The 18,722-nt window shown below is 37.9% G+C and overlaps 1 protein-coding gene across 3 annotated transcripts in view; it reads left to right on the top strand.

Moving 5' to 3' along the window:
- Window positions 1–34: 34 nt before the first annotated feature.
- Window positions 35–18,722, top strand: part of SLC44A5 (solute carrier family 44, member 5) — a 426,185-nt gene continuing 407,497 nt past the window's right edge. For 2 of the 3 annotated variants that reach the window (XM_011936933.1, XM_011936932.1), the window contains exon 1: window positions 4,950–5,026. Coding sequence is in view for 1 of the 3 variants with exons in the window: in XM_011936934.1 (XP_011792324.1) it covers window positions 159–192 (34 nt within the window). In the remaining 2 variants the exon portion in view is untranslated. Of the gene's footprint in view, window positions 193–4,949; window positions 5,027–18,722 lie in introns of those variants that run through there. The other variant, XM_011936934.1, reaches the window with a different exon arrangement.

The raw sequence follows: 18,722 nt of genomic DNA, 5'->3' as shown, positions 1-18,722 counted from the left end.
CCGAGCCGAGCGCGCAGCCCGGCCGCGCTGCTGCCTCGCAGATGCCATCACAGCAACAAAGAGCTCACTGAGCTGAGAGCGGTGGCAAGGGCTCGCCTGAGCTGCGCGGCAGCCGGAGGAAGCGCGTGGGGGGTCCGGGGGAGGAAAGGGGGCAGAAGATGGCCAAGAAGAGAAAGCCCCCCAGCATCAAGGGTGAGTCCCGCTCCCTCCTCCCCTCGCTGTCTCCCCTCTCTCACCCGCCGCCTGCCCCTCGGGCCGGCCTGTTTACATCCAGGCGCGGCCAAGTGGAAGGCTCCTGCCGGGGAAGAGTTTGCTGTGTCCGCGGGGGGTGAGGGGAGCCGCGGCGCTGCTGCACCTCCCCTGGCCTCCGGGGACACTCTGACAGGAGTTTGTGCCCCTTTTGCTTCCTGGGGAAACCTGGAGACTCCTCTCACCCCACCCCTTTGCTACTCCGCGAGCTTGGGTATCTATCTGTTGCACCTCCTCGCCTCTGGGCAGTGGGGAGAGAAGCTACTCGGCTCCTAATGTCTCGTCCTTTCTGGAATCAGTATTCTCTCTCTCTCTCTCTCTCGTATGTGTGTGTGTGTGTGTGAGAGAGAGAGACAGAGAGAGAGAGAGAGAGAGTTTTTCATGGTCTCTTCTATTCTCTTCTTCCAATCCCCCCTGCCTCCGCCCCTTCGTCCCTAGGGTGACAAGTTCTGCATCCATTTCCCCAACCTCCATCCTCAGGAGGAGATTGGAGCTGGCTGCCTCTCCTTTTCCCCACGGTCAAGGGGACTTGCTACCGGCCAGGTCCCTGCAGGCTACTTCCTGCTCCCCAACCTGTCGAGGCGGGCAGTGGCTCCGGCTAAGCCGTCTCCCTGTTGCTCCTTTGGAACCCGGGCTTCCAAAGTTGGAAAGTTCGCGGGGAGAAGGGATGGTGGGGAGGACAAGAAAGAGCTTGTTGCTGGGGTGACTTGAGGCATTGCGGCGTGGTCCAGGGCGCGACTCGGGAGGGAGCCTCCTCGGCGGCGTCCTGCCCAGGGGTCCGCTGGACTCTGAGAACCCGCGCGCGGGGAGCAGGTGCAAGCCGCCCGCGCCCGCAGCGCGGACTCGCAAAGGTAGCAGCTTGCCGGCTCCCAAGCTCTAGCTCGGGGACTCGCAGAGTCTAAGAGGTTGTCTGCAGCACTGCGGAGAGGTGGAAGTGGGCTCGACACCATGCACGGTGAGGAAGGCTGTGCGCGGGGGAACTGGACCTGAGGATGGTGGTGAGGAAGGGGCGTCGTTCGAAGTTGGATTTCAACACAATGGGCCCAATGACATGGGAGGCAGCGACTTACTGAGCCTTTGGGATTATATAAAAAAGGACAGGAACTCAGATGAGAGCTGAGAGGTGAAGGGTATTACTGAATACATTGGCTTGGACTACAGCAGCGCTCTAGGCTTTGGCATGCTTTTTGCTTTTCCTCCCAAGTCTGGCTTGTGGGAGCTTAGCTCCGCTCTAGAGGTCACTAGGGGGACACAACTTTATCTTGGTGCGTCAGCTTGCTTTTTAATTGCTCTGGAGTACTCAAAGCACTTATGGGAAAGCGTTTAAAATCATGATCTTTAATTCTTAAGAAGACGTTACTATGAAAACACCTGGGATTTTTTGTTGTTGAAATTATAACCTATGTATGGTAATTTTATTGCAATGACTGTTTTTCAAATATAGCTGCTGTAAAATTAGAGGGGCTTTAAACCTCTGATTCCCTCCCCACCCCCCCACCCCCAGTAAATTAGCGCATGGGTATAGAGATACACGAGTAAAGAAAGAAGAGAGAATATATTCACCTACAAACAGTTTCCTCTCTTTATCATGATATCAAATAATTAGTCTAAACCCAGATTGACAAGGCGTATGAGCTACACTTTTGGTTCGCTCCTTTTTTATGGAGCCATATGGCACGATAAGTGAAACAGAAGGATTGGTTTTCAGCACTGCTGATGTGGCTATCCATTGGCAGAAATACATTTCATCCCCACCCCAAACCTTGCAGATTGTAAATGGTCCATGAAGAGTGGAAAAAATTTTACAGTTTTACAGTACGTGGTAGCCAGAGAAAATGTTACCCTTGAAATTAATAATCTTCACAGAAGCACTGAAAGATACAGAGGAGATTAATGAAATGAGCTCGCATAAGAGATTTGATGAAAAAGACAGCTCCCCTTTATTCCCCCCTTCCCTCAAAATACCAAAAAGTTTTTGTTTTGTAAGCCAGTATGGAATTGTTTGTATTTTCTTGAATAAGTTTAATTTGATAGTGAAATAATTGAAGAATAGCAGTTAATGTTAAGTATTAACAGTTTCTCTGGAACGATTAATAATCAAGCTTTCCTAGGACATGTGGTCTCAATGAATTTTATGTAGTACTTTGAAAATAAGATTTTCTCATGCTACTTGTTTTTCTTAAAGGAAAATTTATGTTATTTAGCTCCTATCGACTTGTGTTGAGTTGTTTTTGTTTTTTAAAACAAGTTCATTTAGTATTTCACAGAAAGAAGGACACCTTTAAAAACAAATCCTTGGAGTTTCACTTTAGTGAGGCAGGATGAATTGTGATATTTGATAGATGACAGAAGCAAACCCAGAATGTTGTAATCTATTGACTTGCCTCAATTTTGCCTTTTAAGAGGGGAACTCTACAAAAGCATCTGACTGCAGGCTTGCTGAACTGCTCTCAGATGTCTGCTTCTAAGCTACAACCAACTAAACTGGGACTGCCTGATAGAAAAAATTGCTAGGCTTTATTGGCAGGGACAGGCTACTGGGGTGAACTTTGCTGGATAAAACACTATAGGTTTAGCAATATTCCGTGCTGTGTTGGTTATTCTCTTACAAGAGCTGCTTCTCTGCTTAGCTACACTGCATGCAGGGAGAGATCATTCGTCGGATCTTGTGACAGGCAAGTTGCTCATTGGCTTCTGAAGTCCTAGCAAGAGAGACTACATATCCATAAGCCTACAAATTGGCCAAAGAGAAATACAGTTTCTTAACGTTAATAGAAGAATAAGATCTGTTGGCAGGATTTCTCAAGGGACATTAGCATTCATTTGTGACATCTCATCAAAAGGACAGTTTTTCAGAAAGGCAAATGGAATATTTTACAATCCAATATTGATAATGTTTTTAATGAAAAAAATGCTGTAGTTCATAATCAATAAAAGTCTTATAAATGCAAGCTGGTTACACTGGTTATAATGATATTACCACCCCCTCCCCTGCCTTTTCTGATATTAATACAACAAAGACTTCTTACTCGATTACTTAAGTGTAAAGCTTATGTTTGGGTTAATCTATTCATTTGTTCATTTAGCACATATTTATTGAGCAATGAATATGTACCAGATTCTGGTACATAGTGCAAAACACTAGGGATACAGTGATGAACATGATAGACAATGAAGTAGGAGGAGGCCTGGAAGAGGCAGGTGACAAATACATGAACCAGAAAATTTCACATCGTGATTAATACCAGGAGAAATAAAGTGATGTGCGAGCAAGTGATTCTGAGGTTACTTTAGATTGCCTGGAAAGGTGACATTTGTGTCAGGAAACAAGTGATGAAAAGTAAGTTGCATGCCAGGAACTGGAACGTAACTCTTCAGGCCTTAAGGTAGAAATGAGGTGGTAGCTTGGCACATTCACAGAGAAAAGGAAGAGGTGTAATGTGTAAGGAAGAGACAGGTAAGGAGAAGCCAGGACTTTTTGGTCATAAAAATAAATATAGAGTTTAAGTGCAATGGGAAGCCATTGGATATTCACTTGCTATTTGGAGATACATTCCTATCCTGGAAGATTATTTCAGAGAGAGGAATGTTCCTACATCAACTCTCTAGGCCAACTAAGGCGACCCAATAGACTTCACTTTTCTAAAAGGTCCAGTTATACTTAGGTTATTTTTTCTTGCTATTCACCAGAAGACTTAAGCAATTTCAATCTGAGATGTTGACAGCATCTCTAGGAATCCCTGCTTAGAAAACAATTCTAGAGAGAATGAGGATTAATTTAACATTTAGCACAAGATGATAAGATTAGTCACTTCCCTGGCAAGCCTTTCAATGCAAGTGTCTTAGGAAAAACATATTGTAATGTTAGAGGGGGATTCTGAGGGGTCCAGAACATGACTGTACAGTAGGCGGAATGTGGAAGGCAGCATGAGAGGCTCCTAGGTAACAGAAAGGGGTCCATGGAAGAAGAGTGATGTTTGGAAGGGGACATGAGAAAGCCTCTAAAACAACATCAGCCAGTTCATGATTTTGCCAAGAGGAAGCCTGATATGAGAGTGTTCCAAGAGAAACATTCTTATTCAAGCACAGAAAAAGTTTAAACCAGGGTACCTTTATGCTTTTGACTGATCTTTTAATAATGAAGCATTTGTAACAATAAAAGCATACAGATGTTTAAAAAATCTCTTCGATTTGACTTAGTCATTATTAGGTTGTTCTGATGGATTACAGACCTCACAAATGAAAATAGTGTGAACATACTGATGGTAACTGCTGTTTGTCGGAGGTAGTTGCTTGATAGCTAGTTAAGGAAATGATGCTCTTGGGTCTCATTTTACTGTAGAGATGTTGGTAAGAGGGATATGGGTATGTCGGGTGATTTTCTTTCCCCTAAGCATTTGTGACAAGAAGGTGCTGTGATATTCAGGAAAGACAAATAATAATAGATTATTTTAAAGATAACCATGGCCTACTTCCACCTCCAAACTTTCTACTTCTTTGCCAAGGATTAACAATGAAAAAATATACTAAGAATTTCTGTAGCTCTAGGACTTTGTTCAGTCTCCTTTCCCTCTTTATACTCCAAGTGACTGCTTTGAGGCTAGCAAGGCTGGTAGGATCTCAGGGGTTACCTAAGAATGGGGTATGGCCCTTAGTGATACTGCAACACAATGTGTTTATGACATCAGCTTTTTTTTTTCACAGTAGTGAATCATAGCATGTTAGAGTTAGAAGGTTCAGTGTTGATGGAGCTATTGAAGAAATGATAGAGTAAGAGGTGAGTGACACTGCTAAATGCAAGAAGTCTATGTGTATAGGAAAATTGGTCAAGTTTATTATTCATAAATACATATTCTATGCAACTCAAGAAATACACACACGTGTGTGTGTGTATATATATACATATATATGTATATATATAGTGAAGTCTAAATATAAATTAGGAACTGAGCTCTTCCTCTCTCTACATGTGCATGTGTGTGTATATATGTACGCATACATATACATATATACTCATAGATATCCTGGGGAATTATTTAAAGAGAGTAGTATTTCTACATCAGTTCCCTAGGCCAACTGAGGTGCTCCAGTGCACTTAACTTTTCTAAAATGTCCAGTTACAGTTATGTATCTTCTCTTACTGTTCACCAAAATACCAACAATATTTTGGGCTGAGATGTTGATAACATCTCTAGGAATCCTTACCTACTGGTATTCACACCTGTTCACACTCCCCTCCCAAAATGAATCACAGCTGATCATGTGATCAGTGCTGTACAGCAGAAAACTACATCATAAAGACATACACTATGGCTTCTGCCTTGTTCTTTTATGTCCTTTGCTTTCTTATGTTGCTCATTTTGGGGAAACCAGATGCCATATTGTAAAAATACTCAAGAATTCCTTGGATTGTTTTTTGAAGCAGAGATTCATAGAGATGTTATCAACATTTCAGCCCAAAATATTGTCGGTATTTTGATGAATAGTAAGAGAAGATACATAAGTATAACTGGACTTTTTAGAAAAGTGAAGTCCATTGGGTCACCTTACTTGGCCTAGGGAGCTGATGTAGAAATATTACTCTCTCTAAATAATTATCCAGGATATCTATGTATATATATGTATATGTATGTATATGTATATATGTGTGGAGAGAGAAGAAGAGCTCATTTCCTAATTTATATTCAGAATTCACTATGTGTATGTGTGTGTGTGTGTGTATTTCTTGACTTGCATAGAATTCTTGAATCTTAGCTCTTTGTGGGAAGAACTGAGGCCTCCTGCTAACAACAACAACTTGCTAGTTATATGAGTGATCTATCTTGAGAACAGACCCTGCAACCAAGTCAAGCCTTCAGACAACTTTAGCTTCAGCCAACATCTGACTGAATTTTATGATTGGCCCTGGTCCAGAGCTATCCAATCATGCTGCTTCTGGATTCCTGAATCACAGAAACCATAAGGGATAATAAATGCTTACTTTTATCTGAAACCACTAAAATTTGGGGGTAATATGTTACATAACATTACATAATGAATATACCTGTGGTTCATTATTTTTGCACCTCTATCCTGAAATGTAATCTTTGTTACCAGTTTCAACACTGATCTTGAATCTTAGCCCTCTTTCCTAATTTAGTGAATTGGGCTGAAACCCTGAAGTTCTCTTTTCTTGTTTCCCTTGAGTTTCTTGTAGCAGCTTGCTTTCTCCTCTGCTTTTTTGAGTACTCATTCATGGCTCCTCTAGTTCTCTTAGTTTAGAAGGTACTTTCCAAATTGAAGCACCACCGAACCAAAAATCAGAGTGATAAAGAGAATACAAAAGCCCTTAAATCTCCCAACAGCACAAGATTTCACAGTCCTCCAAACTAAGAAGACAGATAGTTTCTTAAAATCTATAATCTTTTATTCTCACCATCAAAAATAAGAGTGTGAGATAATTAACATGTTAAATAGCTTGATTTAGCCATTCCATAATGTGTGTAAATATCAAAACATGAAGTTGTACACCATAAATACATAAATTTTTACTTGTCAATTAAAAAAGAAAAAACCCAAAGAAATGAAACCCTAAAATATTCATATGAAAATCTTTCCAACTGTATTTATCTGTTCCACCTTACCAAAGAATCCCTTCCTCCTCCTAGCCCAGCTAGTCCTTTGATGTATAAATAGGAGACTGAGAAAGAGGATTTTAAAAAGGCAGGTTGCCATCTCTTCTACTTGAGAGTAGGATATTAATCTATTTTATTCATTCATGTAGTTCTCTATTCATTCAATAAGTGTTAATCAATCGCTTACTATATACTGGGCACCATTCTAAGCATGCTTGGGATAAATCAGGGAGCAAAATGAATTCTTCATGAGGTTTGCACTGTAGATAGGGAAGACAAACAATGAATAATAATCATAAATACATTGTTGATATTAAAAATTGAAAAGTGCCATGACAGAAAGAAAAAGCAAATAAGCATAGTAAAGGGGATTTGGATTGCTAATCATGGGATGATGGTGGGCTAACTGCAAGTACTGATAGGGTAGGACCAATTGAAGAGGTAATATTGAAGGAGGTGAAACAGTGTAAGGGAAGGAGACTTCCAGAAAGAAGGAAAAGTCAAGGCAAAGACTCTACAGTGAAAATATACCTGGTATGTTTGACTAGCAGAAAGAAGAGCAAGTGGAATTAGTAAGGAGGATAGAAATAGAAAAGGAAGTCAGAAAGATGAGGGAAGACCAAATTATATTAAGCTTTTTAGAAAAATTTAAGGACTTTGGTTTTTACTCTGGGGAAATGTGGCACCAGTTCAGATTTTGAACAGAGGAAAAATGTGATCTGACTTACATTTTAAAAGAATTGCTATGGTGACTGTGTTGAAAATATTGAGCCAATATGTAGGGGTAATGAGAAGCTGGAAGACAAGTAAGGAATCTTTTGCAATAATTCCATAAAAATTTTCTTCTTTTGGTGGCTGAATAATATTCCAATGTGTACACACACACACACCCCTCACATTTTGTTTATCCATTCATCTGTGGATAGACGGATAGACACTTAGGTTGATTCCACATCTTTTTCTTTGGAAAAATATCTTTTCAGTTCCTTTGCCTATTTTTAAATTGGGTTATTTGGTGATTTCTTTTTTTTTGTTTTTGGTATTGACTTACAACAACATGGATAAACCTGGGGGATTTTATACTAAGTGACATCAACCAGGTGCAAAAAGAAAAATACTGTATGATCTCACTTATATGTGGAATCTAAAAATGTTGAACTCATAGAAGCAGTGAGTACAATGGTGGTTGCCAAAGGCTGGGGGAGTGGAAGAAGTGAGGAGATACTAGTCAAATGGTACAAACTTACAGTTGTAAGAAAAGTTCTGGGGACTTAATATACAGCACAGACAGTGATGGATATTGTATTACTTTGTTTTTGTGCTGCTAATAAAGACATACCCAAGATTGGGTAACTTATAAAGGAAAGAGGTTTAATTGACTGACAGTTCCACATGGCTGGGGAGGCCTTACAATCATGGCAGAAGGTGAATGAGGAACAAAGTCACATCTTACACGGCACATGCAAGAGAGCATGTGCAGGGGAACTCCCCCTTATAAAACCATCAGATCTTGTGAGACTTATTCACTATCATGAGAACAGCATAGGAAAGACCCACCCCCCTGATTCAGTTACCTCCCACTGGGTCCCTCCCATACATGTGGGAATTATGGGAGTTACAACTCAAAATGAGATTTGGGTGGGGACACAGCCCAAACTATGTCAGATGTGTTATTTAATTTGGTTGTAATGATTATTCATTACACAATGTGTACATATACCAAATCATCATGTTGTGCACTTTGAACACATAGTCTTTATTTGTCAATTAATATTTTAAAATAAAAAGATGCTTATAAAAAATAATTCAGTTGAGAGATGATAGTGGCATCTATCAGGGTAGAAGCAGTGGAGAATAGGAGAAATGGAAGGATACTGAATATATTTTTCTGGTAGAACTTACATATATTTTAAAACTAACAGGATGTTTCACGTGAGAGAAAGAAAGGAGTGATGGATTAATGCACAGTTTTTGACCTAAACAACTAAGACAAGGTGGAATTGGCATCAACTGATATTGGAAGATTGTAGAAGGGGCAAGTTTATGGGGAAGGATCAGAAGTTTAGTTTTGGATACATTTGGGTTTGAAATATTTATTTGATATACAAGTGAAGATGACAAGTAAGAAGTTGGATATGTGAGTCTGGAGTCTTGGAGAGAGGCTTGGGCTGATCATATGAATTTGGAAGTCATCAGAACATCGGTGGTATTTAAGATTATAGACTGGATGACTCATTGGGAATTGAGTATAGATTGAGAGAAATGATCTGAGCCCAGGGCTACTTCATTATTAAGAGATAAGTGAGAAGGGGAGGAGTCAGTAAAGGAGATTGAGAAAGAGCAACTGGTGTCTAAGAAGTGGGTGTGGGGTCCTGGAACCGAGGAAGAAAGTGTATCAAGGAGGAGAATAATAATCAACAGTGTCAAATGCTGCCCATAGGTCAAGTAAGATCAGGGTTGAGAAATGGCTTTTGTATTTATTAATATGAAGGTCATTGAGGACCTTGATAAAGACAGTCCAGGTGAAGTAGTGGCAATGATGCTTTGAATGAAGTAGGTTAAGAGAGAAGGGAGAGGAGGAAAGTTAAAGACAGCACAGTCAACTGTTTTGAAGGGTTTTGCTGTAAAGGGAGCAAAGAAATGATGATGTGGCTGGGGATGGGAGTTGTGGAGTTGAAAAAAGATTTGCTTTTTTAAGATGGAAGAATAATAGTGGGTTTTATTCCTTGTTGTTTGTTACTATCTGTGTTTTGAGGTGGGTTTTAACCTCTCTTTTACTATTTTCAATTTTGGGTGCTTTTTATGACAGTTTCCTGTGGAGGTAAGATGAATTAATGTAGAATGGTCTTATGCTGCCTAGTTCTAAAGATGTTTCTCTTTTATCATCTTTTATGTCTTTAAATATATTATCTTTAAGAAATATTAAATGGAGTATTAAGAAAGGTATAGAAGTGGACTTACTGACAAAATAATAAAATATGCCATATAGGAAAAAGTTTCCAGGAGACAAGAGTTTGCCAGTCATCTTGTTGCTGACTGTGGCAGTCCATTCCCTTACCTGAAAGGATCTTAAAGAATGAAAGAAAAATTTAGAAATATTTTGTGCAGGGACTAGCCTAATGCTTCTCAACCAGGGGCAATTTTACAATGTCTGGAGATATTTTGGTTGTCATGACTGGAGTGGTGCTAGTGACATCCAGTGAGTAGAGACCAGGGACGCTGCTAACATTCTGTAATGTACCCCCTTACAACAAAAGATTACCTAGTGCAAATTGTCCATGTTGCCAAGGCTGGGAAACTATGGGCTAGCCCCATCATCTTTCCATTCTTCCAGAGAGAAGGTAGGAAGCTGCTGCTGAAAAAGGGATCCAGAAGCAGCAGCTTTCCCTATTCCATTGTTCTGTGTTTAGATGAGACACAGCTTTTTAATAAATTATTAGAGTTCAAAATAAAGACATTTCTTTTCTGCCTTTGCTTTCTCTTTACCCCTTTCTGTGGATTCCCATGGTATAACCGAGTTTTTTAACTGTTAGTAGTTTCCCATTAGGGCCCACGACAGAGGAACATTAAAATCATGGTGAAAAATTCCTAATTCAGTTGAGAAACCACAATTTCACATTGCTGATTTCTGTTCTGCATCTGTCTGACAACTTAGTGAAGGAAAGGATGAAGAACAGGGTGATTTGTTAAGCTCTGGCTTTACAAATCACTATAGCTTTTTAATGTGAAAGGAGGGGTGGCCTCTCAGGCATCGTTTTTTGTAGCTTTTTTGGGCCATTAGAATTTTGGATGAGAGCTCCATTCTTTATATTTTATTTTATTTTATGTTATTTTATGTTACGTTATTTTTTCTCCACCTTCTCATTCTTAATAATTCTACCTTCAAGATGTGCTTTATTTTTTAAGAAAGGCTCTGAAGAAACTCAGAACTGGTCCTAAGTGCTTGTTGAGTGAAAATATTCTTATGGAATCAAAAATTAAAAATCCAGTTTTAAAAGAAGCAATTTTAAATTAATGCTTTAAAAAAACTTAAAAGGCAGGTTTTAATGTAAATTTTCTAGTTCATGGGATTGCGTTTTGGTGTTCAAATCAAAGACAAAAATAAGGCTTTAAAATTGACATTTTAGGAAGCATTCCCCTTGAGAACTGGAACAAGACAATGATGCCCACTTTTCCCACTCCTGCTGAACACAACTCAGGAAGTGCAAGCCAGAGCAATCAGGAAAGAGAAAGAAAGAAAAGACATCCAAATAGGAAAAGAAGAAGTCAAATTATCTCTCCTAGAAATCCATAAAGACTGCCAAAGAGTTTTGGAACTGAAAAATGACTTCAGTAAAATGCCAGTATACAAAATCAATATACAAAAATCGGTACCATTTCTTTACATCAATAATGTTCAAGCTGAGAGCCAAATGAAGAACACAGCCTAATTTACACACACACACATACCCCTTGGTTTCTCCTCTAATCAAGGAAGTGAAAGGTCTCTACAAAGAAAACTGCAAAATGCTGCTGAAATAAATCATAGATGACAGAAACAAATGGAAAAACATTCCATAATCACGGATTGGAAGAATATTAAAATGGCCAAACTCCCCAAAGCAATCTACAGATTCAATGCTATTTCTATGAAGCTACCAATGACATTTTTCGCAGAATTGGAAAAAACTATTCTAAAATTCATATGGAAGTAATAAAGAGTCCAAATAGGCAAAGTAATCCCAAGAAAAAAGAACAAAGCCAGAAGCATCACATTACCCGACTTCAAACTATATTGTAAGGCTACAGTAAGCAAAACAGCATGGTACTGGTACAAAAACAGACATATAGACCAATAGAACAGAGGAAGGAACCCAGAAAAAAAGCTGCACTTCTATAGCCAGCTGACCTTCAGCAAAGTAAACCAAAATCAGCAATGGGGAAAGGACTCTTTACTCAATAAATGGTACTTGGATAACTGGCTCTCCACATGCAGAAAAATGAAACTGGACCCCAACCTTGTATCATATAGAAAAATTAACTCAAGATGGATTAAAGAATTAAATGTAAGACTTCAAACTATAAGAATCTTAGAAGAAAACATAGGAAACACCATTCTGGACATTGACTTTGGGAAAAATTTATGGCTAAGTCTTCAAAAGCAATGGCAACAAAAACGAAAATTGCAAGTGAGACCTAATTAAACTAAGTAGCTTTTGCACAACAAAAGAAACTATCAACAGAGTAAACAGAAAACCTGCAGAGTGGGAGAAAATATTCACAAACTATGCATCTGACAGTAGTCTAATACCTAGAATCTATAAGGAACTTAAACAATTGAACAAGTAAAACACCAATAACCCCATTAAAAATGGGCAAAAGAAAGAGATGAATGGACGTTTCTCAAAAGAAGACATGCAATTAAAAAAAAGAAGACATACAAGTGGCAAAAAAACATGAAAAAATGCTTCACATCACTAATTACCAGAGAAAGGCAAACCAGAAATCACAATGAGATACCATCTCATATAAGTCAGAATAGCTATTATTAAAAATTAAAAATATTTGGGTGAGGCTGCAGAGAAATGGGAATGCTTATACACTGTTGGAATGTAAATTAGTTCAGCTACCGTGGAAAGCAGTTTAGAAGTCTCTCAGAGAACTTAAAACAGAACTACCACTTGACCCAGCAATCCCACTACTGGACATATATCCCAAAAAACAAATAATTCTACCAAAAAGACACATGCACTCGCAAGTTAATTGCAGCACTATTCACAATAGCAAAGACATGGAATCAACCTAGGTGCCCATTAACCATGAATTGGATAAAAAAAATATGGTACAAATACACTATGGAATACTATATAGTCATAAAAATAGCAAAACCATTTCCTTTGCAGCAACATGGATGCAGTTAGAAGCCATTATCCTAAATGAATTAATGCAGTATCAGAAAACCAGATACCACATGTTCTCACTTATAAGTGGGAGCTAAACAATAGGTACTCAGAGACATAAAGATGGCAACAATTGATACTGGGACTACTAGAGTGGGGAGGGAGGTGGGGGGAAAGGGTTGAAAAATGAACCATTGGGTACTATGCTCAGTACCTAGGTGACAGGATTAACTGTATTCCAAACCTTGTCATTACACAATATACCCAGGTAACAATGTGTGTATGTACCCCTGAATCCAAAATAAATGTTGAAAAAACTCTCAAACCCAAATTAAATATAAATAAATAAATTTACATTTTATTAAAAATGTATTACTACTCTAGATTTGCCTTGCAAAAATGTCAAAACTTATTTTAAGCTTAGCCTATGATTATATACGTTTGTATATACAAGTTTAAAAATATCAAAAGTCGTAAAATTTAACAAAAAAGCTAAAAGCTACTTACTGGGCATTTATGCTTCACAAACTAGTATTAACAGCACCTTTCACTTTGAAATGCTTTTTTTCAGAGTGAAGAACACATTTTTCTTATTTATCTCAGTCTCTTATTCACACTTTTGTTTGGCTGCACAAGAGTGTCATCACATTCTTTACCCATGGCAATGACATTGATTCTGCTGATTTAACACCTTTGCTTTAGTGAAAGATTATTGGTGACTAAAGGAGGACCATTATGCTCTTTAAAAAATGTTATGTGTCCAGGGATATCTTAACTGTATGAGGTATGATAGGCTTGAGATTATAAAGAACAGCTTTGGAATATACCCCTCCACAATCCTTAACCACTCAAAGTCTTACGTTAATACGTATTATTTCTTGAACTTTAGGGAAACTGCATTGAATAATTATCACACTTCATAAACACCAACTTGTATTTAATAATTTATAGAAACATTACTAAGACAAAAGAAGGACATAGCCTTCACCTGACTAATTCTAAGATCAAGGTTCCTTATGTTTTAACTTCTGTAAACTCTCACTGCCTGAATTAATACCTTAGGTATAATGAAGAGTAGGCAAATAATAGATTATAAATAAGTCGATAGAGGTCAAGAGAGGCACTTAACCTATTTAACCAATTTGGGAAAACAACCCATTTTCAAATTTTTAACAGCAGTAAATGGTAGAGAAGTATACAAGTCTTTGAGGGAGTCTAATGAGTAGTTTCTTTAGCCAATTGCTTATATTAAAGGACTGGAATAACTTTTGAATATTCAGAATTTTCATGAGTTCAGACTTCCTTCAGTTGGCCCTACTTAATGAGTTTTTATGCTGCATCTTGTATTTCTGAAAATTGAGTTTTTGTTTGTATTGAGGCTGAGAAGTTTGAGAACTGTCATTGTCAGACCAATGTCTCAGGAATCATTAGGAAAACAACTTGGGGTGGGAAGGTGGTCAGATGATGTCCTTGAGTAATCTTTATGGAAGGAATATTTGTGAGAGATTTTCTAAGTAAAGATGCAAGCTTTTCATCACTTTAAATATGCTAAAACTTTTTCCTGGAATCAGCCAGACCTTGAGATAGCTCTTTACCCAGCTTATGTTATTTTGGTCTCTGTAGAAGTGCTTTTGCTGATTTTTGCTTACCTGATACAACATTGGCTGGCATTGAGAAACTTGACATTGTATTAAGTTCTAGGATGTTATTTCTCTCTCTTTTTTATTATACTTTAAGTTCTGGGGTACATGTGCAGAATGTACAGGTTTGTTATATAGGTATACATGTGCCATGGTGGTTTGCTGCACCCATCAACCCGTCATCTACATTAGGTATTTCTCCTAATACTATCCCTCTCCTAGTCCCCCAGCCCCCGACAGGCCCCACTGTGTGGTGTTCCCCTCTCTGTGTCCATGTGTTCTCCTTGATCAACTCCCACTTATGAGTGAGAACATGTGGTGTTTGGTTTTCTCTTCTTGTGTTAGTTTGCTGAGAATGATGGTTTCCAGCATCACCCATGTCCCTACAAATGACATGAGCTCAAGGGATGTTATTTCTTGTGCTGATCACTGTTTTTAGAATCTGTATGATGAAGATATAATGGATAAATTTCTCTGAAATGTTGCTAGCCAAAATGAACAATGTGATTCATGGAACTCATTGTGTTTTCCACTATGGGTAGACAGGCAGTCTCAGAACTAATGTTGAGCTCACTTCTTGCTCAAGGTTATGTCATCATAAGTCATGCACTTGATTCATTTTGTTTCTCATATTCTTTTTCTTCTCCTTGTCTCTCTTTATACACAGTCATGCATTTGCTTAACTATGGGGCTACATTCTAATAAATGTGTCGTTAGGCAATTTTGTCATGCAAATTCATAGAATGTACTTATAGAAACCTAGATGGTATAGCCATATCTAGTTATATAGATAAATAGGCTATATGGTAGAGCCTATTGCTCCACTCCTAGGCTATATATCTGCACAGAGCACTACTGTATTAAATATTCTATGCAATGGTAACACAATGGTAAATATTTGTATATCTTAACATAAAAATGATACAGTAAAATTACAATATCATAATCTTATGGGACCACTATTCTATGTGTGGTCTGTCATTGACTAAAATGTCATTATGTGGCACATGACTGTATTTTTTTTTTGCTGAATTGTATTTATTTTTATCAACTACTTAAAGTAGTTTTTGAAACAAGATGAATAAATAAATAAATATTTGGGTGAGACAATTCACAGAGGTTAAATAACCTGCTCAAAACTATAAAACTAATAATTTACAGAGTTAATATTTCAAACTAGATGTAGCTCCAAACAATTTCAGACACACAATATGACATTGAAAAAGTTTTGGAAAACAAGCGGTCCTACTGTTCTAACTAAACTTTTTTTTCCTTTATTTTTGTAGGTTACCATCTAGTCTTGGTTCATGTATAATTTTCATAGTTGTACTTTTATATAATGACATCTTTATCTGTCTGCTTCCACAAGCTGAGAATCCTCGACTCCATATTCCCCCTCACATCCTCTTTCCAGATTCTGCTTAACCTGATAAAGTCAGTCACTGCTATTGATCCCAAGTATCTACTTTTCTCTATCTCTGCTGCCACAGATCTGAGTCAGTGTTCATCATTTCTAGTATGGATTAGACCACCTCTGCACGAAGGAGTCTCCTTGCTTTTGACCTAGATTTTCTCCAATTTATTTTTTACGCTACTGCAATTAAGAAACTCATGCACTTATGACACTCCTGAAAGACAAATCTGGTCATTTCATCCCTAAAATCCAATAATGACTTTTCATTGGCTACAAAAGACAAAATCAAAATTCTGTAGCAAAGCATCCAAGTCTAGAATCTGACCTATAATTACCCTTCCAGGTTCATTTCCCACCACTTCCCACATTCACCCTAATCTTAATGATCCTACCACACTAAATACTGGGGGCCACACACATTCTTTTATGCTTCTCTGCCTTCATGATGTTATTGTTTTGGATGGTTTGTATGTGTGTGTGTGTGCACATGTATAATTCTGAAAATTTCTATTTATTTTTCAAGATTAAGCACAAATGTCAACTTCTCTGTAAAATTTCCAATCTTCTCTATCACTTTCAAATTAAGCACTTCCTTCTCATTGCTCCCATAACATCTTTCATATACCTCTGTTAGTGCTCTTACATCAATTTAAATGTAGAGTTTACACATCTATCTCCTTTCTCAGTCTTCATGTGGGTCTTCAGCCTCTGCACTGAAGCAAAAGGAACCAAAAACCTGACCGCAAATCAGTCAGTGGCTTACCATCCCAGGTTAGAGTGTCACTCTGGTCCACATCTGTCTACAATTGTTCTGATGATGCTATCAGTTAGTTTTAGGCCAGTCAGCCTGTACATTGATGCTTGAAAAAACAGTGCTCTATTTCCAAGCCAGTTGTCTAGAAACTGTCATCTCTTTCTTAGGATTGCTCCCAATCTTTCTCTCCCTTCCTAGATACCCATTACTAGGCTGTGAGCAATGCAAGCATTTTGATTGTGCACAATTTATCCTTTAATCCAAAATGTCATGTGTAATTTTGGACATATCACAGATACTAAATGAATATTTATTGAATGAACCAAACATATATTTTCTCTATATTTTTATATGTTTCATAATTTTATTTTAAATGGTTTGGTAATATTCAATTGCATTCATTTAGCATAACTGGCATAATTAATTGAGTTTTCTGTGGAAATATAATAGTGTAAAGAACACTATATATATATTTGTTTATGAATAGTCTTTTTTAACTTTTATTTTAAGCTTAGGGTACATGTGCAGATTTGTTACATAGGTGAACTTGTGTTATAGGGGTTTGTTGTACAGGTTATTTCATCACCCAGGTATTAAGCCTAGTACCCATTAGTTAATTTTCCTGATCCTCTCCCTCCTCCCACCTTCCACCCTTCAATAGGCCCCAGTATGTGTTGTTTCCCTCTATGTGTCCATGTGTTCTCATCATTTAGCTCCCACTTATGAGTGGGAACACTCATAAGTGTTTGGTTTTCTGTTCCTGTGTGAATTTGTTAAGGATGATGGCCTCCAGCTCCATTCTTGTCCCTGTAAAGGACACATTTTCATAGCTGCATAGTATTCCATGGTGTATATGTGCCACATTTTCTTTATTCAGTTTATCATTGATGGGAATTTAGGTTGATTCCATGTCTTTGCTATTGTGAATAGTGCTGCAGTGAACATACATGTACATGTGTCTTTATAATAGAACAATTTATATTCCTTTGGGTATATACCCAGTAATGGGATTGCTGGGTCAAGTGTTATCTCTCTGTTTAGCTCTTTGAAGAACTGCCAAACTCTCTTCCACAATGGTGGAACTAATTTACATTCCCACAAACGGTGTGTAAGTGTTCCTTGTTCTCCACAACCTTGCCAGCATCTGTTATTTTTTAACTTCTTAATAATAGCCATTCTGACTGGTGTGAGATTGTAGTTTTGATCTGCATTTCTCTAATGATCAGTGGAGCTGATTTTTTTTCATATGATTGTTTGGTGCATGTATGTCTTCTTTTGAAAAGTGTCTGTTCATGTCATTTGCCTACTTTTTTATGGGTTTTTTTTTCTTGTAAATTTGTTTAAGTTCCTTATAGATGCTGGTTATTAGACCTTTGTTGGATGCATAGTTGCAAAAATTTCCTCGTATTCTGTAGGTTTTCTTTTTACTCTGTTGATAGTTTCTTTTTCTGTGCAGAAGCTCTTTTGTTGACTAGATCCCATTTGTCAATTTTTTTCTTTTATTGCAATTGCTTTTGGCTACTTCATCATGAAATCTTTGCCCATGCCTATGTTCTGAATGGTAATACTTATGTTGTCTTTCTGGACTTTATAGTTTTAGATTTTATATTTAAGCCTTTAATCCATCTTGAGTTAATTTTTGTATATGGTGTGAGAAAGAGGTCCAGTTTCAATCTTCTGCATATGGTTAGCCAGTTATCCCAGCACCATTTAGGGAATACTTTCCCCATTGCTTGTTTTTGTCAGGTTTTCTGAAGATCAGATAGTTGTAGGTGTGAAATCTTATTTCTAGGTTCTCTATTCTGTTCCATTGGTCTATGTGTCTGTGTTTGTAATAGTACCATGGTGTTTTAGTTACTATAGCCCTGTAGTATAGTTTGAAGTTGGGTAGCATGGTGCCTCCAGCTTTACTCTTTTTGTGTAGGATTGCCTTGGCTATTCGGGTTCTTTTTTGGTTCTATATGAATTTTGAAATTTTTTTTTTCTTGTTCAGTGAAGATATCAATGTTAGTTTAATAGGATTACCATTGAATTTATAAGTTGCTTTGGGCAGCATGGCCATTTTAACAATATTGATTCTTTCTATCCATGAGCATGGAATATTTTCCTTTTCTTTGTGTCTTTCTTTTCCTTTCCTTTTCTTTGTGATTTCTTTGAACAGTGTTTTGTAGT

The sequence above is a fragment of the Colobus angolensis genome, unplaced genomic scaffold (genome assembly GCF_000951035.1).
Source record: "Colobus angolensis palliatus isolate OR3802 unplaced genomic scaffold, Cang.pa_1.0 Scaffold158, whole genome shotgun sequence".
NCBI classification, from domain to species: domain Eukaryota; kingdom Metazoa; phylum Chordata; class Mammalia; order Primates; family Cercopithecidae; genus Colobus; species Colobus angolensis.
The sequence above is the reverse complement of the archived record's forward strand: the minus strand, read 5'-3'. Positions and strand labels throughout refer to the sequence as shown.